General features: G+C 49.6%; 1 protein-coding gene across 1 annotated transcript in view; it reads left to right on the forward strand.

The window, feature by feature from the left end:
• Positions 1-18546, forward strand: part of tox (thymocyte selection-associated high mobility group box) — a 25215-nt gene extending 6669 nt beyond the window's left edge. The window contains 10 exon segments of the mRNA XM_060058633.1: positions 2420-2485; positions 5609-5710; positions 8652-8768; positions 8771-8878; positions 10224-10457; positions 11166-11390; positions 12935-13015; positions 13225-14556; positions 16435-16616; positions 16700-18546. Of these exon segments, the coding sequence (XP_059914616.1) occupies positions 2420-2485; positions 5609-5710; positions 8652-8768; positions 8771-8878; positions 10224-10457; positions 11166-11390; positions 12935-13015; positions 13225-14556; positions 16435-16616; positions 16700-16736 (2484 nt within the window). The 3' untranslated portion in view covers positions 16737-18546.
• The last annotated feature ends 225 nt before the right edge of the window (positions 18547-18771 follow it).

Genomic DNA, 18771 nt, shown 5'->3' on the forward strand with positions numbered 1-18771 from the left:
GCCTGCTGTGAGGCCAGGAGACGTCCCCATACGTGGAGCATTGATATCAACACAAACACACCATGGTGGCGGAGGCTTGGCCTCTCTCCTCCTCAATCCTCCTCCCTAATGTCCTCCACTTTCTCATCTCCTCTCCCCCTTTCCTCCTTCCTCATCCCCTCTCTCCTCCTCAAACATCTCTCTCTCTCTCTCTGTCTATCCAGTATAACCTAGCTCTACCATCTCACTCTCTCTGACCCTGACCCACTTATCTAGCTGCTTGTTATTCAAACCTTTGCTTCATACATGTGCACTGCTGCATGTGCACACACACATAGGCACACACAAACACACACACACACACACACACACACACACACACACACACACGGTCACGCACAAATACATGCATGTGCAATTATACATGCTTGCACAATAGATACACACTTACAATAACATATACAGACACACAGAGAGACACACAGGAAGCAAGAGAGAGAGAGAGAGAGATGGATCAGGAAAGAGAGAGAAAGATTAGAGAGAGACACACAGGAAGAGAGAGAGTAGGATGGGAGAAAGAGAGAGAGATTAGGAGAGAGATACAAACAGGAAATGTATAAATATTTTGTATTACATTTTTTTACTTAGACCTCTTTATTGTTCCTGCTTTGGCAATGTAAATTGTTTATTTCTCATGCCAATACAGCTTTTTTGAATTGAAATTAATTGAGAGAGGGAGAGAGAGATCAGGACACACACACACAGAGAGAGAGAGAGAGAGAGAGAGAGAGAGAGAGAGAGAGAGAGAGAGAGAGAGAGAGAGAGAGAGAGAGAGAGAGAGAGAGAGAGAGAGAGAGAGAGAGAGAGAGAGAGAGAGAGAGAGAGAGAAACCACATGATGCTTTTTACTTCTCTCCAAGTAAAGACACCACACAGCATTGCTAAGGGCTGTGGTGTTTGCCTACAACAACAAAGCCGACAAGATAAACAAGACAAATGACTTCCAACAGCACATGGACAATATTTACATCTAGCTTGGTTTGCGTTAACAACGCCTGCTCAGTGTCCTGAGAGACCGAGACACTGAAACACCCTACAGAGATAGAGAGGGGGAGAGAGAGAGGACATATAGAGAGAGAGAGACATAGAGAGGGAGAAAGAGAAAGGACGTATAGCAAGAGAGAGAGAGAGAGAGAGACAGAGAACGTATGGAGAGAGAGAGAGAGAGAGAGAGAGAGAGAGAGAGAGAGAGAGGAGAGAGAGAGAGAGAGAGGACATATATAGAGAGAGAGGACATATAGAGGGAGAGAGGACATATAAAGGGAGAGGGGAGAGAGGAATCTCATCAGCTCTATTTCTTATTGTTAAGGACTTAGCGAGTTTCCATGTTACAAATCAATAATTCATCATTATAGCTCTGTGTGTGTGTGTGTGTGTGTGTGTGTGTGTGTGTGTGTGTGTGTGTGTGTGTGTGTGTGTGTGTGTGTATATGTGTGCACATGCAAGTGTGTGCTACTCAAGGATATAGCTCTATGATTGTGTGTGTGTGTGTGTGTATTTTTGTTTGTGTATATACCAGTCTGTGCCAGGTGAGGTTATAGCGGTGTGTGTGTGGGTGAGTGAGTGAGTGAGTGAGTGAGTGAGTGAGTGAGTGAGTGAGTGAGTGAGTGAGTGAGTGAGTGAGTGAGTGAGTGAGTGAGTGAGTGAGTGAGTGAGTGAGTGAGTGAGTGAGTGAGTATGTGTCTGGTGTCTGTGTGTGTATCTGGTGTGTGTGTACCAGTGTGTGCTAGGTAAGGTTATAGCTGTGTGTGTGTGTGTGTGTGTGTGTGTGTGTGTGTGTGTGTGTGTGTGTGCTTGTGTGTGTGCTTGTGTGTGTGTCTGGTGTCTGTGTCTGGGTGTGTGTGTGTGTGTGTGTGTGTGCTAGCTAGGTGAGATCATCCATGACTGGTTTTGGCTTGTGTTGACTCTGTAAACGTACACCTCATTTGCATAATACCCTTTCTACCCAACAGCTGGCTAATGGAGGGGGGGGGGGGTACCTGCCTGGCCACCTGTGTGTGTGTGTGTGTGTGTGTGTGTGTGTGTGTGTGTCTCTGACTTCACCTGGTGCACCTGTTGAAATGTTTGCCCAGCCACACAGTTAAGCAGGAATAACAAAGCCATTGATTTGTGATGAGGGCTTTGTGGCGCTTCATGCAGCCTACTGGGGAGCATTAGCCCCAGCGTAGGGGAGAGCGAGGGGAGGACAGGCAGCCCAAGGACCACTGGGACCACTGGGGGGCAGGAATCAAACCTGGGGCACTGCGCTCAGGACGGGGCCCTAGTGCTACACCCACTACTCAGTGAGCTACCAGGGCGCCCCTAGCACCAGTCTTTTGACATTGTTGTTTTTGTTGTTGTTTACTGTCGGTTGACATTATTGTTTATGTTGTTGTTTACAGTTGGACGGAGATTCCATGTTTCTGGGCGTGTCCAACACAGGACTGGACTTCCCTTCCACTAATCAGGTAACATAATAATAACATGTATGTTTGAGTTACATAAATGTTAGTTGTTAGTTAGTGAATACAGTTGTTCGCTGTCTAGTAATTAAACTAGTGGTTGGTTATCTGGAAATGTATCCAGTAACTGTCCATTAATGAATCCAGTAGTTAATTACAGTTGTCTAGTTATGATCCAGTAGTTAGTAACAGTTGTCTAGTTATGATCCAGTAGTTAGTAACAGTTGTCTAGTTATGATCCAGTAGTTAGTTACAGTTGTCTTGTTATGATCCTGTAGTTAGTTACAGTTGTCTAGTTATAATCCAGTAGTTAGTGACAATTGTCTACTTATGAAACCAGTAATTAGTTACAGTTTTCTAGTTATGATCCAGTAGTTAGTAACAGTTGTCTAGTTATGATCCTGTGGTTAGTTAGTTGTCTAGTTATGATCCAGTAGTTAGTTAGTTATCTAGTTATGACCCAGAAGTTATTAACAGTTGTCTAGTTATGATTCAGTAGTTAGTTATAGTTGTCTAGTTATGAAACCACAAACCAGTAATTAGTTACAGTTGTCTAGTTATGATTCAGTAGTTAGTAGGGCTGTCACTTTTTCCAAAAATGAAATTCGAACGAATTTCGAATGTCCATAATTAATTCGAATACATTCGACCCCCCCCCCCCCCCCTCCATAGAACTATTAAAAAAAAAGAAACACGACAACGACTGTTGTCGTGTTTCTTTTTATTTCTTGTGGAAATCACGTATACCTACTGAATTCATAACAGCACAGGATAAAAACACATCTTTGATAACACATTTGTAAACACAACAAGAGGAAGCTCCGACACACAAGTGCTGCTGTCTTTTACGCATTAACAATAACTGCTCGGAGCGCGATATGCGGAGCGCATGTCGTCCATGGCACACACAGCCTATATAAACGAACAATCTGTGAGGCCGACCTCCAACACGGCATGCTGCTCTTTTGTACTTGTAAAGAAAATTACAAGTAGTCTCGCAGCTCTCCGTTACCGCTGCAGCTGCAGCCGCTACAGGCTGCCCATCGCGCCCAGCGCAGCAGCGGACTTTTCTCCCTGTCGTGTGCGATCAGTGTCGGTCTCCGTTTCAATGAGCTCGTGTGAGAGGCTTTCAGTCACGAGATGTTTCTGTGCAGGGGAAAGGTGGACTAACCGGGAGAAGCGGGGATCCAGGAGGGCCGCTTTATTGAGGAAAAGCCACTCGCCGCTCTCTTCTTTATAGCGCATTTTTACAGTTCGAATGGAGAATTACACTTCGAATTCGAACTTTTCACCCCACCTTCGAACGAATATTCGAACTTCGAATAAAAAGTGACAGCCCTAGTAGTTAGTTACAGTAGTCTAGTTATGTATCCAGTGAGGCACTATACGATAGTATTGTATAACCGGTATGGAGAAAACGATGGAGAAATATCTCCATCCTTCCCCGTGGTGACGTAGAAGACCAAGAGCTCACAGCGTCTCAGAGTGACTCCACACTGGTTCACATCCAGGTTGGACTCCACCTCCTACCCTAAGGGGGGGGCTGGTTCACATCCAGGTTGGACTCCACCTCCTCCCCTAAGGGGGGGCTGGTTCACATCCAGGTTGGACTCCACCTCCTCCCCTAAGGGGGGGCTGGTTCACATCCAGGTTGGACTCCACCTCCTCCCCTAAGGGGGGGCTGGTTCACATCCAGGTTGGACTCCACCTCCTCCCCTAAGGGGGGGCTGGTTCACATCCAGGTTAGACTCCACCTCCTCCCCTAAGGGGAGGCTGGTTCACATCCAGGTTGGACTCCACCTCCTCCCCTAAGGGGGGGCTGGTTCACATCCAGGTTAGACTCCACCTCCTCCCCTAAGGGGGGGCTGGTTCACATCCAGGTTAGACACCACCTCCTCCCCTAAGGGGGGGCTGGTTCACATCCAGGTTAGACTCCACCTCTTCCCCTAAGAGGGTGGGACTGGGTCACAACCAGGTTAGACTCCACCTCCTCCCCTAAGGGGGGTTCACATCTAGGCTGGTTCACATCTAGGTAAGACTCCAACTCCTCCCCTCCCAGGGGAGGGGGGACTGGTTATGATTAATTATGAATTACAAATGACTAGTTTTATTTACAAGTATTAGTTCCTGATACTCTGATTGATTTCGTATAAATGCATCGAGCTAGCAGTCAACTAGCAACCAGCAGAGTTAAGAAGCTAAAATGGCGGTTCAGTCTATATATGGTCTTGGGTCCAACTAGATTATCTAGCTGCCTTCCAAGGGCCTTTTGAAGCTCTAGAGGATTCAGCGTGCGTGTCTGTGTGCTTGTGCGTGTATGCATGTGCATGTCTGTGGTTGTGTTTGCGTGCGTGTCGGTGTGTGGTTGTGGGTGCGTGCCTGTGGTTGCGTGGGTGTGTGTGTGTGTGTGTGTGGTTGTGTGCGCTTGTGTGTGAGTGTACATGCGCGTGTGTGTGGTTGTGTGTGTGTGTGTGTGCGTGTGTGTGAGTGTGTGGGTACTGGTAGAGAATTCCCACAGTGCAAAACAAAGCCCATATTAATAAGTAAGGGCCGTCTCATGCATTATGCAGCAGGTACAGTATGGTGGGGAATATGATGTAGTATTGGAATCAGTGATTTGATGTTTTATTCATACGAGCTGTACTCCAAAAGGTGCTGGGAGTGTTTGGAATGTTTAAAACGATATATTATACACAAAATACACCAATATGTACTGCTACTGTGTTGTTGCTAAGGAGTTGTGTTGCCTAGTAGTGGTGTTTTTGCTAAGGAGCTTTTGTGTTGTTGTGGTGGTGTTGTTGCTATGGAGCTTTTGTGTTGTTGTAGTAGCGGTGTTGTGGCTATGGAGTTGTTATGTTGTGGTAGTTGCAGTGTTGTTGTTCTTTAGATGTTGAGTCATGTTGAAGCTGAGGGATCACTAGAAGACATGGACTAGAGGCTGATAGCAGACCGTGTTCTTCACCCACTCCCACTTGGTCCTCAACAATTTTATTTGACCTTCCCTTACCTCCTGGTCTTGCCCTTCTGACCTGTGTGTGTGTGTGTGTGTGTGTGTGTGTGTGTGTGTGTGTGTGTGTGTGTGTGTGTGTGTGTGTGTGTGTGTGTGTGTGTGTGTGTGTGTTCCCATAGTTTCGTGTACCACAGCCGCCCCTCCCCCCCAGCAAGCTGACTCCGCCCACCCTGGCTGCTCCTTGGAGGAGGGAGAGCAACGACACACACCGGCTGCCCTGGGTAAACCCTCTCTAGCTAAGCTAACCCTCCCATTGATACACACTCTCCTAGCTAAGCTCTCTCAAGCTAAGCTAAGACCCTCCTAGCTAACTGCTTGGTAAAACCCTCTTTAGCTTAGCCAAGCCTCATAAATTCACACTCTCATAGCCATCCCTCTCATAGCTAAACACTCTCTCAGCTAACCCACTCATAGCTAAATTTCTCGCTAAGCTAACATTCTCATAGATAAGCTCTTTTATACTCATATCTTCCCATGCTAGCCAAAACCTATCCTAAAACCATCCTGATAAACACGTTAAGGATGAACCACTATGGGAAGTGTGTGTGTGGCTGAGAGAATGCACGTTTGTATGTGTTTGCGTGTATGTTTGTGTGTATGAGCTCAGAACACAGGAAGCAGGCTAGTGGATGGACAGAGAGAACATGCAGAGACAGAGAAGGGGGGGAGAGATCATGCAGAGATGTCCCAATATACACAGACTGGACGAGGGACAGACTGGCAGATATCTTGAAGCTCTTTCAGAATAAACTTGTATAAAAGACACAGATCGGTTCACAATGTGAAAGTCTCCCCGATCCTTTGAGAAGCTAGGTGGACCAAAGCAGTGGTACCTCATGCTCCAAGTCTCTGATGGACCAGTCTGAGTGGTCAAACCACTGAGGGACTTCAGCAGGTAGAGGTCCCCCCCAGCCCAGGGGGAACCACAGGCAGGACAAAGAACGCAAGTTCTTGTTATTAGTTACAGTAGTCTAGTTATGATTCAGTAGTTAGTTACAGTTGTCTAGTTATGACCCAGTAGTAAGTTACAGTAGTCTAGTTATGTATCCAGTGAGCCACTATAAGATTGTATTGTTTAACCGGTATTCTGATTGGCCAGCAGTGGTACCTCATGCTTCAAGTCTCTGATGGACCAGTCTGAGTGGTCAAACCACTGAGGGACTACAGCAGGTAGAGGTCCACCCTACCTGCGACAGGCAGGACAAAGAACGCAAGACAGGAGGCCTGGGCCCGTCTGAGATTAGAACCATCAGAACCATCAGACCCTCAGAATCATCAGACTATCAGACCATCAGAACCATCAGAACCATCAGACCCTCAGAACCATCAGAAGACCGAGTCACACCTCAGATCTCTGCCGGTGTGGCTGCGTTTGGGATAGCAGTAACAGGGAGCTGCTGTGGTACTCTGCTACAATTACAATCAGACTATTCTATTGACTCCTAAATGGGCCAATTTAATTTAACTTGGAGGATGAGTATATACACCCCTTGCATAGCATCACACTAATGTGACTTATCTGTCACGGTGATACGGTGTACATTGAGGAGTGATACATGCTTACTAGTTATGTGTTGGTGAGCCAAACAGAGGCGTGGGGGCCCTTGTTGACCCCTGGTTTTCTGGATGAGGGCTGCTCCAGGGCAGAACTGAAGGGTGGGAGTGCAGAGAAGGAAAGGAGAGAGGGAGAGCACAGAGAAGGAGAGGGGAGAGATGGAGAGGAGAGAGAGGGAGGATAGATGGAGAGAGAGAGAGAGAGAGAGAGATGGAGAGAGAGAGAGGAGAGCGAGAGTGAGGGAGAGGAGAGAGAGAGAAGATAGGCAGGGAGAGGAGAGAGGGAGAGAGAAGAGAGAGGGAGAGAGAAGAGAGAGAGGGAGAGGAGAAAGAGGGAGAGAAGAGAGAGGGAGAGAAGAGAGAGGGAGAGAAGAGAGAGGGAGAGGAGAGAGAGGGAGAGGAGAGATCAGGGTCCAGCAGAACAGCCTGTCAGACTCCATCAAGAAGATTCTCCATCACATTAGCATGAAGACATTCTCTCACATCACTGACTCTCTCCATCCCTGCTCTACTTTATCATTGGAATAGGTCCTATGTGTATACTGGTGATACCTACATGTGATACATACATGTGATTGGTATGAACCCTATAGCTTCAAACATGCTTGGAAGTCGCTCCACAACTGTAATTAGTGGAAACTGTCTGTACTATCCTCTCTCTCTCCCCTGTCTGTACTAACCTCTTTCTCCCCTGTCTGTACTAACCTTAACCTCTCTCTCCCCTCCCTGTACTAACCTTAACCTCTCTCTCCCCTCTCTGTACTAACCTCTCTCTCCCCTGTCTGTACTAACCTCTCTCTCCCCTCTCTGTACTAACCTCTCTCTCCCCTGTCTGTACTAACCTTAACCTCTCTCTCCCCTGTCTGTACTAACCTTAACCTCTCTCTCCCCTGTCTGTAACCTCTCTCTCCCCTGTCTGTACTAACCTCTCTCTCCCCTGTCTGTACTAACCTCTCTCTCCCCTGTCTGTACTAACCTCTCTCTCCCCTGTCTGTACTAACCTCTCTCTCCCCTGTCTGTACTAACCTCTCTCTCCCCTGTCTGTACTAACCTCTCTCTCCCCTCTCTGTACTAACCTCTCTCTCCCCTGTCTGTACTAACCTCTCTCTCCCCTCTCTGTACTAACCTCTCTCTCCCCTGTCTGTACTAACCTTAACCTCTCTCTCCCCTGTCTGTACTAACCTTAACCTCTCTCTCCCCTGTCTGTAACCTCTCTCTCCCCTGTCTGTACTAACCTCTCTCTCCCCTGTCTGTACTAACCTCTCTCTCCCCTGTCTGTACTAACCTTAACCTCTCTCTCCCCTGTCTGTACTAACCTCTCTCTCCCCTGTCTGTACTAACCTCTCTCTCCCCTGTCTGTACTAACCTCTCTCTCCCCTGTCTGTACTAACCTCTCTCTCCCCTGTCTGTACTAACCTCTCTCTCCCCTGTCTGTACTAACCTTAACCTCTCTCTCCCCTGTCTGTACTAACCTCTCTCTCCCCTGTCTGTACTAACCTCTCTCTCCCCTGTCTGTACTAACCTCTCTCTCCCCTGTCTGTATTAACCTCTCTCTCCCCTGTCTGTACTAACCTCTCTCTCCCCTCTCTCTCCCCTCTCTCTCCCCAGCCCTTCTCTCTGGGCGATGAGGACTTCAACATCCCCCCCATCACTCCGCCCACTCAGCCGGACCACGCCCACGGGGCGTACCACCCCCTGGCCCCCACGGCCTGCCGCCCCAGCACCACCACCCCTACCACCTGCAGCCCATGAGGGCCCAGCACGGGGGGCCGGGCCACGACGGAGACCCCTTCTCCCAGGAGGGCAGCAGCCCTGCCACCAGCACCCTGTCTGTGGTGAGGAACCGGGAGCCAATCACGTCTGGAGGGGGAGGCCTGCCGATAGGTCTATATGATCGTTTCCAGTTTCCATAGTGATCTGTTCCCGTACTGTTCCTAAAATAAGACTCATCTAGAGGAAACAGGAAGGAGATCCGCTGTCTTTGTCTCCCCCACTATTGACATCCGTCACCACGCCAGTACGCAGCCATTCCCAACCAGACGGTCAACCCTCCACCTCACAGTGGAACCGAGCTAATGCTGCGTCCTCCACCCAAACATCCCCTGTATTGAGAGGATCCATTACAACAGAGTTCACCTTTAATCCAAGGGGCCTTTATAAATGGGCTTTCTGGAGGGCGATTGGAGCGTTCCTTAATCCGTGGATGTTTTCTGAGGTCCCTGTTAGATGATTATAAAGCAGTATTATGTGTGCCAGTAAACCTTTGCTTGTAGCGCTGAGTGCTGTGGTGATGAATGATCAAAAGGTGTAACAGATGATGATAACTATAGGTCTATGAATGTAATGGATCGCTATGGATGCAGTCAGAGTATGTGAGAAACATTTAAAGGTGTTAACCTCCAGAATGTCCTTCGCTCTGGGCATGGTGACCATGACAAGGTACCTGATGGTCTTTCAGGCATCGACCGATCATTAGTGGTGATTTAAAGTTGAGGCAAGAAAGTTATCCCTATGACTCTTACTTTCTTTCTCTTTAAATCGTTCTCCTGCAAGTCTCTCTCTCTCTCTCTCTCTCTCTCTCTCTCTCTCTCTCTCTCTCTCTCTCTCTCTCTCTCTCTCTCTCTCTCTCTCTCTCTCTCTCTCTCTCTCTCTCTCTCTCTCTCTCTCTCTCTCTCTCTCTCTCTCTCTCTCTCTCTCTCTCTCTCTCTCTCTCTCTGGTTGCTTGGCGACCAGGGCTGGCTGGTGGGTAGAGGGGGTGGGGGTGGTAGATCTTGAGATAACGTCTGTGTGGACACATGCATGCGTATCTGTGCGTTATGTGTATAGTTTATGAATGTATTTACTTTGTGTGTTTAGTGTGTAGTGAACACACATCTCCTCATCCTCATGTTTAGAGGAAGAGATGAAATAATAGATCAGATAAAACCCCCCAGACAGACATCTGAATCGATCTATCGATATCACTCTATCTATCACTCTATCGATCTACAATCTGGGGGAGAGGATAAAGTAATTCAACACAAATATAATTAGTTTCTCCCAGCGTAGAGCTGGTCGTAGCCAGCTAGAACCAGTATAAACCAATTACAAGAGGTGAATAATGTAAGTCCATAAAACTACATTATGTGATGGTTGCAGATCCATCATCTTCATCCTCCTCCTCCTCCTCATCGTCCCCAGATGCAGCAGATGGTGAACTCTGACTCCCGCTTCACCAGCAGCCAGCAGCCAATCGACGCAGCCCTGGGGCCCAGGAGCCAATCAGGTCTGAGCCAGCAGGGTCAGCTGACCACCATCAACCAATCCCAACTGGGGCTCGCTACCAACCACTCACCCTCCCCACCAGGAAGTAAATCGGCCACACCCTCTCCCTCCAGCTCTGTGCATGAGGACGAGAATGACGACTCACTGAGGGTACTACACGCACACACACACACACACACACACACACACACACACACATACACAGTCCACCACACACACACACACACACACACACACAGTCACCCACACACACAGTCACCTACAGACTAAAAAAGTAAAGAGTGTGTAAGGTACAAGAACATTTCCTGAAGCTGTGTCCCCTAGAAGGAGGTTCTCTCCAATATGTCCCTCCCCAAACGGAACAAGGCGGGACTGTTGTATTGTCCAGTTAGAACATCGTAGGACTAATCCCAAACCAGGGAGGAGGGTAACTATTGACTTTCTCAGCAGCTAATTCTCCATTTGAACATGTCCTCCAGGTACTGAGGTACTGAGATGCTTTTCCGGGGTTTCTCCGGTCCATGATTTTACTTTGCCTGCTCTTGAATAGTGCTGGTGCTATTTATTTGAAACTTTGCATGATGTAGGCCTACAAACCATCTTTTCCTGTTGTATAGTTATTTGAAACACTTCCATACGTTCCACAAAGCTGTAGGAGATCAGAGACACGGAGCTCCTTGAAACAAAACACACTGCTGCCGCTTTCTGAAGCGCTGTTCAAATAACAAACTTAACCGTTTCGGAAATGAAAGGAAAAACTGATGAGTGGATTAAACATGGTGAGCTCACAGTTGGCCGTGAAGGAGGCCTGGGGGTCTGACCAGAGTGTCTTGTCTCCTCAGGGGGGCGTGGTGATAGGGGGAGAAGAGACCAGCAGCCTTCGACACTCCTAAGAAAGCCAAAACACCAAAGAAGAAGAAGAGGAAGGACCCCAACGAGCCGGTGAAGCCCGTGTCGGCCTACGCCCTCTTCTTCAGGGACACGCAGGCCAACATCAAGGCCCAGAACCCCAACGCCACCTTCGGAGAGGTCTCCAAGATAGTGGCCTCCATGTGGGACGGCCTGGGGGAGGAGCAGAAGCAGGTAGGAGCTGTCACTCCAACACGTGTGTGTGTGTGTGTTCAGGGCTCTGTCACTCCAACACGTTTGTGAGTGTGTCCAGGCCTCTGTCACTCTAACTTGGTGTGTGTGTGTGTTCAGGGCTCTGTCACTAAAGCCCTGTTCAGAACAAAGATTCGCCTCGTAACGACTTGCAACGAGTCTGTTTTGGAACGTCAAAGGGGAAAAGTTGCAGCAGTGTGAACTGGTCGTTGCAGCGCGGCTGATGCCGTTGCAAGGAGTCGCAAGGAGTCGCCAGAGATTAGACATGTCAAATCTCCAGGTCCAGTTTTAGAACATAACAACATAGCTATTTCTCTTCAGCCAATCAGGACACAGCACAGAACGACTTGTACCGTAACAGACATAACGTTGACATAACCGTTGTTATGGTTACATGCGGCCCTTCCAACATGCTGCCATTCCGACACCTTTTAGTAGGCCTACCGCCCTTCCGACAGTCTACCAATCAGTGGCGCCAACTTCAGGTCAACATTGGGGGATCATAAATATTTAGTTCAAATGTGTTCAACCAAAAAGTAGCCATTCCAGTATTATTAATCTGTTATTTATTTGATTAGTTCTCAATTTTCGTTGTGATGATGAAGCCTATGAAATAACCCATTCCATCAATCGACGACTGCATTTTACAAGTGTGTTACGAGTGGCGGGGCATGCACTTATTTAACATGCCCTGGGAATGTATAAATATTCTATGAAACTTAAAACTGGACCATTTATTCGTTAGAGTTGGATTTAAACTCAATGCCGGACCACTATTGGAGTAGATTGGACGAACATTGGAACGAAATTATTTGTTTGGAGTGCCGCGGGAGAACAAATCAAGGAATGGGCTCAGTATCGGCCAAAAAGCAATAGGCCTACAGTGGGCTTTACAAAGGAGAAAGGCGAGAATATAGCCTAGACCCACCCCTTTACACACAAATTCTTGAAGGGGATCAATAAAAATAAACAAACAGTTTTTGCCCATAGTAGGCTCTCTACAAAGATTGGCGTAGGCACCCTGTTTTCTGCCGCTGAGGTAGGCCTACCCAACTGCGGCTCCATATTCTCGGCTTTCTAACTTGCTGTCATTAGGCATTTTTAAACTGTCAAGCCGGTTCGGTCACGGCTTGGCATGCCCGACTATTACACCGTCTGATCTCAAGTTTCCTGTATAAAACCGAGGGGGTAAAATGTCCCTGTTCGTCACAGTGCAAGCTTTCTTGGATCACTGGAGAAGGCGGGGTTGCGCACGGAGACTAGATACAAACCTAATCTCAAACCTAAGTTAGGATACTTTTTAGCATGATGCTGATGCTGTTGCGGCTCTCAGCTGTGCCAGAGCGTTCAAAGTTGCTAGGGAAACCGCCTGACATCGCCGCCCGGTGCAGCAGTGTGAACTGCCCAGTTTTTTTAATGTCTTAGCCCGTCTCCTCGCAAGGAGTCGCAAGGAGCTGCGAGTTGCAAGCAGTTGCGTCGCAAATCTGTCACTCTGTCACTCCAACACGTTTGTCTTGTGCCCTCAGGAGTATAAGAAGAGGACAGAGACGGCTAAGAAGGAGTACCTCAAACAACTGGCGGCGTACAGAGCAAGCCTCGTCTCCCAGGTAGGGACCGCGTGGACCTTGGTGGTCACGCTAACGCAGATGGGGAACTCCAGGGGGGAGACCCCGTTAACAGGGAGCCGGGTCCCGTAATGGGGGTTTCCCCGCCAAGGGTTATCAGGCCGTGCTAACCCGAGGGTTCAGCGTTCCCTGGTTAACTAGTCATTTGGTTGTGAATGTAAACCAACAGATGTGTCCTTCTGTCCTTCCAGAGCTACAACGATCCCTCAGACATGAAGCCCCCGCTCTCCTCCTCCCCCTCCCCCTCCCCGGCCCTGTTTACATCTAAACCCTCCACCTACCCTGGTCACCCAGGGCAACAACAACCATCACACCCCGGTCACCCAGGGCAACAACAACCGTCACACCCCGGTCACCCAGGGCAACAGCAACCATCACACCCCGGTCACCCAGGGCAACAGCAATCATCACACCCTGGTCACCCAGGGCAACATCACCCCTCACACCCTGGTAACCAAGGGCAACAACCATCACACCCTGGTCACCCAGGGCAACAGCAACCATCACACCCTGGTCACCCAGGGCAACCGACTTCACACCCGGGTCACCCAGGGCAACAGCAACCATCACACCCTGGTCACCAAGGGCAACAGCAACCATCACACCCCGGTCACCCAGGGCAACAACACCCCTCACACCCTGGTCACCCAGGGCAACATCACCCCTCACACCCTGGTAACCAAGGGCAACAACACCCCTCAAACCCTGGTAACCAAGGGCAACAACATCATCCGTCACACACTGGTAACCAAGGGCAACAACACCCCTCACATGCTAGTAACCAAGGGCAACAACACCCCTCACACGCTGGAAACCAAGGGCAACAACACCCCTCTCACCCTGGTCACCAAGGGCAACATCCTAGTAACCAAGGGCAACAACATCACCCCTCACATCCTGGTAACCAAGGGCAACAACATCACCCTTCACATCCTGGTAACCAAGGGCAACAACATCACCCCTCACATCCTGGTAACCAAGGGCAACAACATCACCCCTCACATCCTGGTAACCAAGGTCAACACTCTGGTCACCAAGGGCAACAACATCACCCCTCCCACCCAGGGCAACAGCACCCTGCCACCCACCACTCAGGGGTATACCCACCTTACCCTCACCCCCACCCCCACGGCCCACCAATCCCCTCCCACAGCCCGAGCCTTAGCCCCCACCTGCCCATGCACTCCCAGCTCCAGCTCCAGGCGCTGTCCTCCAGGGGGGCGGCCCCCAGGCCTGTGGGCAGCCTCTCCACAGCCTCTCCACCTCCACACCAACTCAGCCCGCCGCTACACAGCCAGGCCCTCCTGGGGGGGCTGCACAGCCCCCACCACCACAGCCACCAGCAGCAGCAGCAGCAGCAGCAGCAGCAGCAGCAGCAGCAGCAGCAGCAGCACCACAGCCACCTCCAGAACCCCCATCAGAACCTCCACCAAAACCTCCACCATAGCCCACATCATAGCCACATGCAGCAGCAGCTGGCGGGACACCCCTTGGGCCTGGCCCATCCTGCTGCATCACTCAGGTGAGACCCCAGGACCTACACTGGACCACTACACACTAGATCACTACACACTGGACCACTACACACATGACCTCTACACACTGGACCACTACACACTAGACCACTACACACTAGACCACTACACACTGGTCCACTACACACTGGACCACTACACAGTAGACCACTACACACTGGACCACTAGACAGTAGACCAGTACACACTGGACCAGTACACACTGGACCACTACACACTAGACCACGACCCACTAGACCACTACACACTGGACCCCTACCCACTAGAGGTTTAGGGGGGATTGCTGGCGTTGAATGGGGCGAGCCCTGTTCCTCCTCCAGGTCCCGGGTCACCAGGGGAGAAGATGGGTCCGGGGGGGGGGGGGGGGGGGGGGGGGGGGGAGCTGGATTGAATAAATTGGACCAGAAGAAAGGGAGGGGTTGCCAGACTCTTTATCCCCCTTTTGGAGTGTGTTAAACCCTGCAGACCTCATAATCCACTACTCCCCCCCTCTATAGCAGGGAGAGGGGGAGAGGGGGAGAGGGGGAGAGGGGGAGGGGGGAGAGCAAACAAAACAAGCTCCAAACTTGTGTTGTTCTTCTTTTGGGGAATTATGAGAGGGGGGGGGGAGAAAGAGGGAGAGAGAGAGAGGGAGAGGAAGAGAGAGAGAGGGAGAGGGGGGGGTGGGAGAGAGAGAGAGAGAGTGAGAGAGAGGGGGTGAGAGAGAGAGAGAGAGAGTCGGAGAGAGAGAGAGGTGGGGGTGAGTGAAAGAGAGACAAAAGAGGCAGATGGGGTCTTTGTGAAGGAGTGAAGGAGAAGAATTTGCCAAACAATGGATGAATAGGTGAGGAGGGGGAGGGTGGGAGGGGGTCGGTGGGGCCTAACCACCTGCTGTCCTGCTCTTTATTCTTTTCTGATACACACTCACACACCAACATTCTCACACACGCACACACCAACACTCACATATAGCTAAGCTGCAACCAAACACAAACAGATCATAAGATACATGAACATAGAGATACTCAGGGCCCACGCTCTCTCTCCCTCTCCCTCTCTCTCTCTCTCCCTCCTTCCCTCTCTCCCTCTCCCCCCTCTTTCTGTGAGGTAAGGGGAGGCTGTGGCGTGTGTTGCCATTAAGATAACTACTGTTTACACTTCCCCTCACAAACACACACAAACTTACATCTCCCCCTCCCCCTCACACACACCTCCCCCTCTTCCTCACCCCACCCCTGACATATACACCACCCCCCTCTCCCTCACCTCCTCTCAGCTCTCCCTTTTGTCTTCCTTCTCTCTCCTTTCCAAACACACACACACACACACACACACACACACACACACACACACACACACACACACACACACACACACACACACACACACACACACACACACACACACACACACACACACCAACAACATATATATATGCACACACATACATAAGCTTCTTTCCCACATTATTCCCTGTTAATTACTGGGATAACCTTTCAACAATGCTAGTGACTGTCACTATTCGCACATGCAGCTATGTTCTGCAACATTTACTGTTCACACCTTTTCATAGCTGGACGGGCCAAGCAATATTTCAGAATTATTCCACTTTCCACCCATACTTAGAAACGGAGGGTGTTTGCAGACAAAATAAGCTGCATTGGTTTATGGGATCACCTGAAAAGTGTTGGCACGTGAAGATAAACCGAGGTGGATTCATACACGTCTTCAGTGGTGTCTTTTGATCGGTATAAGAGGCCAGTTCCCATTCACTCATTACCCATACAGGAAGTGCTACCCAACTGGCAGGGAGACTGCATGTGTAGAAGGGGCGATGGAAACACAGAGGACTCAATAGATGCACCCCATAGAAAGATGTGGTCCTGATCATGGGGTCTCTGGTGTTTCCTCCCCCAGGGCTACCCCCACTCTCTCCAGTCAGAGTACCAGCCAATGGGAGGAGGTATGCTGAGCAGCAGAGGGATGATGTCCTCTCCAGCGGACTACCACCAGCTGGGGCGGCCTGGGCCGCAGGGCTTGGACTGGAGCTCTGAGTACCACGGCAGCGGGTAGGTAGGTAGCTCCACCGTGCTAGCAGCAGGACCTGCCGTCATGAGGAGCACAGGTGATTCATTTGGTTGTCCTCCATTAGGGGTCTCCAGAGGGACAAGCACCTGTTCCTGAGCTGATCCAGGGTCAACGGTCGCCACACACGTCTACACGACCCCGCCGACGACACAGCCTCCCAACATGACCCCGTCCCCATGGACTCAATCCTCCACACCAAACACAGAGAACCTGCAGACACATGATTAAGACCTGAGCCTGAATGGTGCATAACTGGACACGTCCTGCCCCCCCTCGACCCAAGCCCCTCCTCCCTATCTGCTCCTCTTCTACTCCGTACTGGACCTCAACTACATGAGCACTGGGCCTCAACCCAACAGCTTTACCTGAGCCACTACCACCGGTAGTGACCACAGGTCACCGCCACCCCACAAGAGTCCCTACCACCCCATAAGAGTGACTGCCAACCCAAAAGAGTCACCGCCACCCCACAAGAGTCCCTACCACCCCATAAGAGTGACTGCCAACCCAAAAGAGTCACCGCCACCCCACAAGAGTCCCTACCACCCCATAAGAGTGACTGCCAACCCAAAAGAGTCACCGCCAACCAAAAAGATCGACTGCAACCCCACAAGAGTCACTACCACCCACAGGTCACTAGCCACCCCACAAGAGTGACTGCCACCCCACAAGAGTCACTGCCACCCCACAAGAGTGACTGCCACCCCACAAGAGTCACTGCCACCCCACAAGAGTGACTGCCACCCCACAAGAGTGACTGCCACCCCACAAGAGTGACTGCCACCCCACAAGAGTGACTGCCACCCCACAAGAGTCACTGCAACCCCACAAGAGTCACTGCCACCCCACAATAGTCTCTACTCACTACCATCCCATAAGAGTCACTACCAACCAACAAAAGTCACTACCAGTACCACCCCAAAAGAGTCACTGCCACCCCACAATAGTCACTACCACCCAACAAAAATCACTACCACCCCACAAGAGTCAGTATCACCCACAAGAGTCACTACCAACCCCTCCCTTACCTGGCACCACAACAAGGACCTGATGGCATTGTTTCTGGTCTTTTTTTAAACACTACAGAGGGTTCAAAAGATTGTTAATGCAAGAGGAACATGAGATATGCAGGGTTTGGTTTGAAAATAAGAGATTTAGAGATCAACACGGAGGCATAAATGTGAAGGGCACAGAAGTTACGGTTAATCTATAAATTAGATTAACCGTAATAAATTAATCAAAAGTAATAAATTAAGTGTTGGTAAAACCCCTGATGTAAACCTTTGTGGATGACAGAGGGTTACATTAGGGGTTACCTGATACAGCCCAGAGTCTAGACTCATTCAACAGTGTTTCCCATTTACAGAGCTTCTGAAGGTTAGCTCTAGTTAGCAGGGTAAGAGGTGGAGTGAGCTTCCTTGCAATAGACCAGAACATACCTGGGCTGTCACACCTGGGTCGTCACACCTACACTTAGGCCGTCAAACCTGGGACGTCACAGATGGGGCATCACACATGGGGGTCACACCTGCCGTTTACCTGCTGTGAGGGAGGGGCCTGTGTACCTGCCATGGGGGAGGGGCCTGTGTACCTGCCGTGGGGGAGGGGCCTGTGTACCTGCCATGGGGAGGAGCCTGTGTAGGCATGGCACGGCCTGGTCGCAGACTAGAGACTACTTAACAACCTGTTACTGTGTCTGGAGTGTACCTATGTTTGGGTTTTTAATAATATGAAGTTTTATTTGGATAACATTGTTGTATTTTGTTATAATATGAAGTGTTAATGATGGTTTCTTCCTGTTTGTGTGGACAAACAGAAAGAGGCAGCAATGTTTGTCCTTATTTTTTTGATTCTAATGTGTTACGTTGACAATAAATGTGGTGCTGCCTTGATGTGCAGCCATCATGTGAAGTCCTGTTCTGTTATTATTACTTCGGGGCCACCACTACACACACTGATATCAGCTGATATTTTTGAAGGGATTGTGTTAACTGAGTGTAAGAGGAGGTGGATTATCATTGGTGATGCAATTCTGAATGAATGAATGAACATTCTTCAATATTCAGACCAATAAAGGAAATGTATATTCATAGCACTGTGGTTTAGTTTGACATATTGTGTTGAGTCATTTCATGT

This window comes from Gadus macrocephalus, chromosome 8 (assembly GCF_031168955.1).
Source record: "Gadus macrocephalus chromosome 8, ASM3116895v1".
NCBI classification, from domain to species: Eukaryota; Metazoa; Chordata; class Actinopteri; order Gadiformes; family Gadidae; genus Gadus; species Gadus macrocephalus.